Source organism: Stigmatopora nigra, chromosome 1 (genome assembly GCF_051989575.1).
Source record: "Stigmatopora nigra isolate UIUO_SnigA chromosome 1, RoL_Snig_1.1, whole genome shotgun sequence".
Lineage (NCBI taxonomy): Eukaryota > Metazoa > Chordata > Actinopteri > Syngnathiformes > Syngnathidae > Stigmatopora > Stigmatopora nigra.
Window position 1 is genome coordinate 20,230,274 of NC_135508.1, and position 10,183 is coordinate 20,240,456.

General features: G+C 42.3%; 2 protein-coding genes across 5 annotated transcripts; one reads left to right on the forward strand and one right to left on the reverse strand.

Annotated features, from left to right (window-relative positions):
• Window positions 1–72: 72 nt before the first annotated feature.
• Window positions 73–5,626, reverse strand: gdap1l1 (ganglioside induced differentiation associated protein 1-like 1). 2 transcript variants are annotated; one of them, XM_077719940.1, is made up of 6 exons: window positions 5,384–5,626; window positions 2,206–2,398; window positions 1,905–2,078; window positions 1,557–1,651; window positions 1,112–1,226; window positions 73–1,048 (listed from the first exon to the last, which is right to left on the reverse strand). In XM_077719940.1, exons 1-6 carry the CDS (start codon window positions 5,561–5,563, stop codon window positions 702–704), a joined length of 1,104 nt encoding a protein of 367 aa, XP_077576066.1. In that variant the 5' UTR covers window positions 5,564–5,626; the 3' UTR covers window positions 73–701. The 2 variants fall into 2 exon arrangements, with proteins under 2 accessions (XP_077576066.1, XP_077576075.1); XM_077719949.1 differs by having other exon boundaries at window positions 73–1,045; window positions 5,384–5,623.
• Window positions 5,627–7,166: 1,540 nt separating this feature from the next.
• LOC144204940 (H-2 class I histocompatibility antigen, K-Q alpha chain-like) lies at window positions 7,167–9,887 on the forward strand. 3 transcript variants are annotated; one of them, XM_077728929.1, is made up of 8 exons: window positions 7,167–7,325; window positions 7,756–8,022; window positions 8,103–8,375; window positions 8,442–8,741; window positions 8,815–8,919; window positions 8,981–8,998; window positions 9,092–9,162; window positions 9,569–9,887. In XM_077728929.1, exons 1-7 carry the CDS (start codon window positions 7,268–7,270, stop codon window positions 9,148–9,150), a joined length of 1,080 nt encoding a protein of 359 aa, XP_077585055.1. In that variant the 5' UTR covers window positions 7,167–7,267; the 3' UTR covers window positions 9,151–9,162; window positions 9,569–9,887. The 3 variants fall into 3 exon arrangements, with proteins under 3 accessions (XP_077585055.1, XP_077585064.1, XP_077585047.1); XM_077728938.1 differs by having other exon boundaries at window positions 9,572–9,887; XM_077728921.1 differs by having other exon boundaries at window positions 9,092–9,887.
• Window positions 9,888–10,183: the final 296 nt, after the last annotated feature.

The following is a 10,183-nucleotide window of genomic DNA, read 5'->3' on the forward strand; positions in this document are numbered from 1 at the left end:
GCATTCTAGTTGGTGTGGTAGTAACACCCCCCCCCCCCCCCCCCCAAAAAAAAATTCTGATGATCTAAAATAAATAACGTGGTACAGCTCCATAAATTCCGACTTTAATCTTTGAAAATATCCAGGCTGTCACTTCTTTCGTTTGCCTATACATAGAGAAATGTATCATTAAAATATTCTCAGAGTTTGAAGTAGGTATAGATATAAATTCCGGAATTTCAGTTTTATTTTATAGCTCGAGGGTCCCTTTAACTGCTTTTATTTTGGACACGGGTCTTGGTTCTTCTACTGGAAGCCACACTATCAAAAGTGACACCATTTCCTGTGGTTAAGTGCTACAAGCAGCTATGAGTTATGATTATGAGTTGTGACATGCCAAGGTCACTTAATGTGCATGTTTGCATGTGTTACTGCACTGATTTGATTGAAGTGCAGTCTGGTGCATCAGTGAATCGGTTGCACGCCTCCAATAAACGCGAGAGCCAATGAGCTCCATGAAGGCAGCGACCACCAGGAAATGTGCAGTCAAGATCGTCTTCGAATGGAATGGTTTGTTTTTTATATATCTTTACTCGCTCGGGGTAAGTAGTTGTGTTTCCTATATTGTATCACGTAGGGTTTTCCTGCAGTCGTCGAATATTACAGAAAAGTTCAAACATTGCATGTATACACAGACACTAAACACACGGAGAGGGCATTCACTACATGTATTTCTTTTTTAAAAACCAATAGGCAAAGTAGCCCATTCCCCCTAGGGACCCCATGAGAAAGGAGGCCCCGAAAAAGGACGGCGGCTTCTTTTTTACCATCCGGAAGGCGTTGGGCAGGACCGCCGACAGGAGCGTGGTGTGAATGTCGCCCAGGACCTTGCGGAAAGCGTAGCGTTTTTGAACACGCAGAAAAAAGGATTGCAAGTTGGGCCGACTGCCGTCCTCCCAGTATTTCTTAGAAAGTCCCAAGAACTTGAGCCTGTGCAGCAAGGCTCCCAGGCAGATATCAGCTAGCGTAAAGTCAGCTCCGCATAGCCACAGCTCACATTTCTGATCTGCTAGAGGATACAAAATCAGTGTCTCGTGGGCCGCCGTCACGCGGGTGCATCGTGCCGGCCTACCTTGGTGCTCTAGCTTCCTTTTCTCCAACTCAGCCTCCACTTGATCTAATACAATTACTAATTCCCCCAGGGTTTTTTTCAGGTAGTTGACATTGTCGTGGTCCAAGATTTTTGCCTGTAATACAGAAAGAAAGTCACTTTGAGCCCTTTCACAATGTTTGCTAAAAAGGGATCAGGCTATCATATCTATTGCCGTGAATGGGAGAAAAAAAAAGCATTGTATGTTTACTTTGGTTATCTTTGTTATGTTTGTTTGACGATTTTGGCTGGCAAAAGGCAGACAATCACTTAAGATTGCTTTCATTGAATAGCTTTTTGTTATAGTAGATTCTACTGTGTTTTTTCCATACAGTTCCCTTAAGTTTTGTGTAGAAAAATACAAACATTCAAATGACAAAAAATAATATTACACATACACATACACGCTTTCATGCGTCGAACTGACCATGAGCTTTTTCTGCTTGGACAAATACGGTTCTGTTAGTTGAGGCTCTTCGTGGTCTAACTTCATCAGCTCCGTTGCTGCATTGACCAAATGCCCTGCAGTCCCAGACACACACAAAAAACAAATTCTGCAGCACTTTGACTGGGTGTGGTGGTGCCGGTTATTTGTTCCCATTTATTTCTGTATCACTCCCTCAAAAGAGTGATTAGAGTAGATTAAAGTACATTAGAAGTGGTAAAAACTGCATTAACAATACTATTCCAATTCAAGTTGGCTTCACTTAAAGTACATAAGAAGTGGTGAAAATCCATTTACTGTACTATTTCAATTCGAGTTGGCTTCACTTACGACGTATTTCAGCAGTGGCGTACTTTGGGATCATAGAGTCGGCAGTGAGCTCGGGATGGAGGATGCAGCCGTGTGTGTACGCGTCCATGGGAAGATCGTCCAGGAGGCGACGGTACTGCTGCACTCGCTCGTGAACGGGCGAGTCGGCCGAAGGCATCAACTGGGCTACCGTGTCTGCGGACGGGGAAAAAGATGATTAGCGACGCAAGTGAGGCATAAGTCAGACTAGTTTGAACTGGGAGGGCTGGCGGGAATTATCAGCGTGATTTACGGCCATCCACGTCCAATCCATTTGAACTACCTCCCACAAAGTTGGATTCCAAGTAGTCTATGATGTGGTTATAGTCACTGATGATGATGTCGCCATGGAGGAAGACTGGCACCTCCTCCCCAAGGTTGAGCCTCATGAACCATGGCTCTTTGTGCTCCTGCAGCGGCAGGCTGACGTCTCTCTCCTCGCACACCAGGCCCTTTTCGTGGATGACCAGACGCACCTGCAACATTCAGCGGGTTACTCTATAACAGATTTCACGTTGAGTCGCAAAGGCCTAATTGGCAGTTGTGGTGATGATAAAAGAAAGAAAATAACACTAACTTTTGACATTTTAGAAGCAACTGTGACGAAAAGGGCGACTAAATAACCCTGCTCATCAAGAATGAATCAAGGGGGTCCGATAACTATGGTTACAAAAACCTGTTGCTGCCACAACAAGGGGAAAAAAAGTTCAATATCACATTATTGCATTTATGTGCTATTTTTCCAGGCTTGTTTTGTGTAATATGTGTAACAAGCTTAATAGTGTTAAGAAAAGGAAGTCTGATATTTTGATTATATTTAACATTTTGAAAAAATAAGGTTCATGTGACGAAATGAAAAAAAAAATGGTTTAACAAGAGGAATTGCATTTTGAAGGTAAAAAAAAATCACAATTCTATGCTTCAAACTATGACATGAGTTAGTAAGTTTCACATTTTTTCAAGTAAAGTGTTGTTAACTGTTAAATGTTATATATATATATATATATATATATATATATATATATATATATATATATATATATATATATATATATATATATATATATATATTTTTTTTTGAGAGATGATGTTTTGTATATAACTGCTTTAGACTAAGATATAAATTAAGGGCTGAGTGATCTTTCCAACAAAGCGTGACCAGTCGTTTCGTGACTAACAGTTGGTCGACGGAGTCGCCTCAGGACATTTCGTCGAATGGACAACTCGTCGTCAGATTCGCTCGCTCTCAAAATTATAATCATGAGAGAGGGTTTACTGTTGAAAGCGATCAACCAGGTAATCTCTAGCTCTCAAAATTACAATCATGAGAGAGAGAGAGAGTTTGTCATTACATTGACAATGTCAGAGCATTAATATCTAAATATCTAATCTCAAAATTATCAATAAGTTGCATATTTTTGGCTTGTGTGTACATGTTTTTCAATTTGTATCAGAGGCTTACATGAAAGTTCTGATCTAACCACTTTAAAAGAGGTGTTGGGACGTGATAATAATAGTAGAAAATGTGGTATGGGCACAGGCGAGGCAAGTTTGTCTATATCAGGGGTGGGCAAACTGGTCCTCGAGGGCCGCTGTGGGTGCAGGTTTTTGTTCCAACCAATCAGGAACAGACATGTTGACCAATAAGATTTCTGTAGAAAACAAGAAGCAACTGACTGCAATCCACTGATTGCAATTGTATGACATCAGATTGGTGAAAAGGTGTTGGGTTGGAATGAAAACCTAGCATTTTATTTATTTATTTTTAAATCTATAGTTGTGTTGTTTGATCCATAATTCCATGGAGTAGCCTTTCTCTTTATATTTACAAAAGTTGACGTGAAGGACAGAGCAGAGGGATATTGTGCATCCGCAAGTGAGCAAGCAGATTGCGGCATTGTGACACAGCACAATTTGCAGGAAACTGAAACTGGGAATCTATTAACATTGGCCCTCAGACATTTCTGCACTATTCAACTCGGAGTTCCTTTTTTCCCGCCTGGAAACCCATCCAGCCTTTTTACATTCACCTTATATGGCTACATTATGATTAGGATTACACACCTCTGCCTTTTCCTACAAAGACAGATTCCCAATCACAGCTTCGCACCGTCCTCAAAAACTCACTGAGCCCAAGAGCGTTCTGTCTGGAGCCAGCTAAAAATCAGTCTATACTCTTATTTGCTCACATCCCATTTAAAGCCAAGCATAGTCTCAAAGTCTCGGGTGTGGTCGCGTACAATGTGATGACAAAAAAAATAGCAGGATGTGAAACTTCTATATTTCTTTACACTCTAAATTGCCTAAAAAAAGGTTAGAATAAATAAATTGAAAATTATTTTAAAGTCTCTATATAAATATACTGTATAGAAAGGTTATCACTATCTCCGAATTGTGAGAACTTCCCAACTATACCATGCCTTTACTTTATATTATTTCATCTATTTTTCTAAATAAATAAATGTAGAAATTACTCAAATATGAACAAAAAGAAAATAATAAAATTAAAATTAATTACAAAAATATATAGAATGTTTATAGGACTCAATCACAGTCTAAAGGAGTTGATCTATTTCACAGTATTTAACCTGTTGCCTGCCATTCACGAAGATAGCCATCCAATTCATTTAAAATACGGGGAAAGTGGAGTACTCAGAGAAAACCCACACAGGCATGGGGAGAAGATACAAATATCCTCACAGGAAGGACGGAACCCAATGGGGATTGAACGCTCAACCTCATAACTATGAGGCAGACGTCCTCACCAGTGTGTAATATATGTGTTTACATCCAAAAATGTAAAACGCCAATATCCAACAAATGGGGCAAAGGTGGCTCAGGTGGTGGAACGGGTAGCCTATTGAGCGAAGGGTGGGGATTTGAACCAAGCCCCCACTTGTCGACGACACAAATCAGCTGTCTGGCTTCTGTCGGACCAGCCTAGGGCAGCATTGGCTATACTACCATAGTAGCTTCTCATCATCTCATGTGGAGTGAATGAATGATGCTATGTAAAGCGTCCTGAAAAGCAGTCTACTATATCAATCCAATGCATGAATATTCACCCTCTCTTCCATCCCATCGCAAGCTGACTTGAGCTCATTACAACTGTTGCAGTTCCTCAAATCCTACGCATGTGAGCACACCGGTGCAGAGCCAGGTTGTTTTGGACGTCACGTCAATTCATAATTCAGGCCGTCGGGTAGGGGGGTTATCGGCTCTGAGGGAGAAGCAAGGTGGAGGAAGTGGCTGCAGATGATTGCTTTCACAACCACTATGTACAAAACGACATGCTGCAGCGTGCCCTGTCCAAAACGGAAGCTGCGCGCAGCTGTACGCACATCATCGCGTGCACATGCAGGGAGGAGCGACGCAAGCAAAACAAAACCCAGAGGCATCCATCCATCCATCCATCCACTCTGTGGCATAGCAGAGCCGCCTCCATTTTTTGCCCACCTTACCTTCTGCGAAGCGAAAGACTGCGTCCAGTGGTACAAAACCAGTCGTTCTTTGTTGAAAGCGTTGGGCTCCGGCGTCGGCTCTTCACACTCGTCGCCGTCTGTCGTTTTGCCGTCTTCATCCATGGCGGAGATGGGCCACCATCCGCAGTTGGTGGGGGTGACATGGTTGGAAGACGCCATGACAGAGCGGTTTGAGAGTGTGGAGGAGAGGAGAGGAGCGAGGAGGGAGGGATGAGACGGGAGGAAGCCACGGATGGGTGGGGGGGCAGCATCGGTTAGGAGCGGGAGGTAGGAAGAGAGCGAGGGAGGGAAGGCTAGCGTCGCAGACGCTTGCCATGCGGCATCCTCGCTGAGAAAAAAAAAAATTATGATCAGGTTGGTCAGTTGTAAACATGTCACTGTTTGTGCTTAAATATGTCTTTTTCTCTTTAAAATGCTTCTTCTTTGATTTTTTGGCATTTTCCTGGTTTTTAACTCCCTCTCTGCCATTAACAACAATAGATGATAGCTATTATTTGCGGTCAGCTTCAGAAAAAAATGCTCGTTGCACGCTTACATTACTACGGGAAAATCATTTGTAAATATCAAAAGTAGAAAAGGGTTGTTTCTGAGTGGCTGTTGAAAATCATCCAAAAAGTTACTTATTGCAATAATCGTGATGGTAGGAAAGTATCCTTGTAGATTTCCCAAATTAAAATAGTTCAAGTGAGGCAAAATTCACACCCATATCCCAATTACCTTACAAATTGGCCATTTTGCATCATAATAAGCATCCTGAGATTGCAATTGACTAATCAATATGCTTTTTGCCTTACTCTTTCCTACAGAGGAAGGAAATAAGCATCAGATATGAAGTTATTTGTCAAATATTAAAATATTTACACATTGTTATTGAATAAATTAGAAATGTATCCTATTCCATTTCAAATGTGACTAATATCACCAAATATAAATGCATAATTTCTCATCTTTCTGCGTATTCTAAAAGACAAGAAAAGATAAGCATTGTGTGTACTACATGCTTTATGGTGTAGAGCAGTCTTGTCAAACTTACGGCCCGCGGGCCGGATGCGGCCAGTCTGGTGGTTTGGTACGGCCCGGGGAAGAAAGCTGCATTGTATTAAAAAAAAATGAATTTTCGGTAAAAATTTGTAGTTCCTGTATTATCTGCTAGGGGCGCAGTGTTCTAGTACGTGCAGACAACATGAATTGACATTTATTTATGTTCTTATGTTATTCTCTTGTTCATAATATATTGTTCATAATGTAAAAGGACAATTCTTTTAATAAACATTTTGATAATTTACTCATTCTTTGTACTTATTATTAGTATTAGTGACGAATACAAAGGAAAAAAAATGGGCTTATTGTTAGTTCTATGTAATTTTGCAATGAGTTTGCTGGTCCGGCCCACTTGATCTCAAGTTAAGCTGTATCCGGCCGGCAGACCAAAGGGAGTTTGACACCCCTGGTGTAGAGCCACCTGACAGTGAGTACGATTGAGCGTCGGTCTCTCTGTGTGCTCTCCGCTGACTGGCGACCAGTCGAAGGTGTAGTCTGCCTTTCGCCCAAAGTCAGCATGAGTGATTACTTTTCAAAATAAGGAAAAAATACAATGATGATTAATAATGTAATACAACTAATAAGTGCCAATAGTCCCATTTTTAGCTGGGATAGGATCCAGCACCCCCCGCGAGGATAAGCCGTTTAGAAAAGAAAGTAAACTTTTAAGTTATTCTAGGGGCGCCCCGCCCACTCGTCCTCACGGCGAAAATGAAAGCAGTGCCACTCGTTTGTTTACCACTCACGGAAGCCTGTCAAACTGGTTTTATCATTTGTGACTCGACATCGGCTTCAAAATCGAGAAAACAAACGTGGTTCAAGATGCTGAAAATGGCAGCTTTATTTGTTGTGGCTGTCCACATTCAAAGCGTCCAGCCTGGTAAGCACATTTTCTCCGATATTTTGTGGTCTACAATTACTGTGACGCACTTTAAAGTGCTCCCTCCAGATTTCCGGACAGACAGGTTGTCACAACAAGCTCCAATTTCGTCGTTTGCTGAGGGGAACGGGCAAAGACCTTTTCAAAAGATAGAAGTGGTCGAAAGAAATCACTTAGATGTCTGTGGGATTTTCTAGCAGTTTCAAGGAATCGGACGTCTAGCGCGGTCAATGGCAGCCGCGTCCTCACATTGACTCTATTCTGGTTGAAAAAGTTGATATTTTGCATTTTCCAATTATCTGCTTGTCAAATGATGGCCACTTTTCATATGGAAGGCGGCAAGGGTCAACTAAAGTGGCCAATTTTGAAAATGGGATGGTGACAAGATTTGGGCATTTTGATCAAAAAATGATTTTGCTTTTGCTTTCAGTGATCCACACGCTGCAGCATAACAAATGGGTGTCGTCTCAAATTCCAAACTCCCCAGAATACTCGGGCGTCATTTACGTTGACGGCGTGCAGATCACTCACTACAACAGCAAGAGCAGGACATTTAGACCCAAACACGATTGGGTGAACAAGATCACAGACCAGGAGCCAAACTACTGGAGCAGCAAAACATACATTTGTATTGACAATCAGGAGGCTGCCAAAGTCGACTTTAAAATTGCTAATGAGAACTTCAACCAAGGCGGACGTCAGTTGCCGTCCCGCTTTGGAGCATTTTCAGGCGCCATTCCTCCTTTTTTTGACCAGACGTCACTTTATTTCTCTCAGGCGTTCACACGTTCCAGATAATGTCGGGCTGCCAATGGAACAACGAGACCGACAAGGTTGACGGTTGGCAACGCTACGCTTACGACGGAAAAGACATTTCATCGTTAGACTTGAGTGAAGGGAGACGGCTCACGCTCAAGAAAGAAGCGCCCATCTCCAAAGAAAGTTGGGAACAAAGTTATGTTCAAAATGAAAAGATTTACTACATGGAAATTTGTCCGTACTACTTGAAGATGCATGTGAACAACGGGAAGGAATTCCTCATGAGAACAGGTAGAACAATTTTAGCCGCAATCGCCGTTCTTTCCGACCTCAACTTTTTCCACCCCCTCGCGGCAGTGCTTCCACGCCTGTCCCTGCTGCAGAAGACGCCGCGGTCGCCAGTTAGCTGCCACGCCACGGGTTTCTACCCCAAGGACGCCGTCTTGTTCTGGACGAAGGATGGCAAGCAAATCTCCGAGGGCGTGGTGAGGAAAAAGACCCTGCCCAACCACGACGGGACCTACCAGGCCATCGCCCACCTCAGAGCCAGGGACCCCAGTGCCCTATACGAGTGCGTCTTCAGGCTGGCCGGCGTCCCGGACAACATCAGCGTCCCGCTAGACGACAGCGTCCTCCTTAGCAACGAGCGCATCGAAGGTGAGCCACACTGCTCCCTCTGTCCGTCCGTCCTCGTCCGAAACACCACGTGACGTCCATCCCTCTTGTGAAGCGGAAGAAAGGAGGAAGATGGTGCTAAAAATCGTCTGCCCACTGCCTTTCCCTGTCGTGATCGTTGTCGCCATCGCCGCCTTCTTCGGCTACAAATGCGGAAAAGGTGAGGGACGTTGACCTTTTCAGTGGCTGGCGACTAACTTTTTGGTGTCTTTTGCTTGCAGCTCGATATGCGCCAGCTCGTAAGTAAAATCTTTTCCTTGGAGTTCATAAAATAAGCCCAGGCGGAGCTCTGATGAAACCAAATTATTTTGGATTGAATTGCCCCACGACAGGCCTCCACGCCCAAGAGAACGAGCCCGCTTCCCATGTGAGCACCCCCAAGGCCATGTAAAAGGATTACAAGGTAAAAATTGGGTCAAAGTACAGTGTTCCCCCGCTACTTCGTGCTTCAGTTAAAGCGGACGCAGAGCTTCGCGGTTTTTTTTGGAAAAAAAATACAAATATTACATTGAAACAACATATTGTACAGTTTTTTTTGTTATAACATGAATTTCACCCTCTCTACCTGTATTCTAAATGGTGTACTGTATACAGGGGGGTAAAAAATAAATACATAAATAAATAAAAAACATTTTTTTGGGAGTTAAATTCAAATTAAGCATTTTGGAAGGGGAATCCCTACTTCGCGGAAATGCACTTATCGCGGGTGGTCCCAGTCCCCATTAACCGCGATAAGCGAGGGAACACTGTACTTATTATGGCATTGAGACGTTGTAGTAAATCCAGTTGTAATGAGAAATATTGACCAGCAGATGGAAGAAAAGAAAGAGGTTGCAGTAATTTTGAGCATTCATTCAAAAAGAATGTTCTACTCAACAACTAATTATTCAAGCATTTTCATTTGATTAGTATTGTTCCAATGCCTCATTTATTTCGAATTAAACCTCAGAATTTCGTCCAGTTAAATATCTACATTTTCTGCTGTACTGCATGAAAGAAGCTTTTTACCTTGGCAAACAACTTTAATTTTTTGACATGTAAAACATAATGATTTCATGTTGATGCATTTTTGCCAATGTCAATTTGATAAAACAAAATGTTTAATTCAATTAAAGTTGGCATCTCAAATGTTTCATTCGTAGGCTGCATTTGAGGGGAAACAGACGTCGATTTCATTTTGACAAGGAGGGGGTGGCAATTGATGTTTGCTGTCAAATCTCCCATTAAAAAAAATTTGGATGTCATTTTCCATCAATGGCGGTGAATCTCTTAAAACTACATTTTATAGTTAATTTATTTTATGTTCCTTTTGTTTGACATCTTTCACTGTCAATAGCAGTGAATGTTTTTAATTTTGGTAAATACTAATAAGGCACATCCGCCTCAAAGTTCTGAGATCGAAGGTTCAATCCCCAGTGGGTTCC

Excerpts from the sequence above, each read along its gene's own strand:
- gdap1l1 (XM_077719940.1), bottom strand. The coding sequence starts at position 5,563 with ATGGCGTCTTCCAACCATGTCACCCCCACCAACTGCGGATGGTGGCCC. Across the intron at positions 1,652-1,904 it reads CGCCACTGCTGAAATACGTC|GGCATTTGGTCAATGCAGCA; the intron begins GTAAGTGAAGCC and ends CTGGGACTGCAG. Across the intron at positions 1,227-1,556 it reads CCAAGCAGAAAAAGCTCATG|GCAAAAATCTTGGACCACGA; the intron begins GTCAGTTCGACG and ends TCTGTATTACAG.
- LOC144204940 (XM_077728921.1), top strand. The coding sequence starts at position 7,268 with ATGCTGAAAATGGCAGCTTTATTTGTTGTGGCTGTCCACATTCAAAGC. Across the intron at positions 7,326-7,755 it reads CATTCAAAGCGTCCAGCCTG|TGATCCACACGCTGCAGCAT; the intron begins GTAAGCACATTT and ends TTTTGCTTTCAG. Across the intron at positions 8,023-8,102 it reads GAACTTCAACCAAGGCGGAC|GCGTTCACACGTTCCAGATA; the intron begins GTCAGTTGCCGT and ends TATTTCTCTCAG.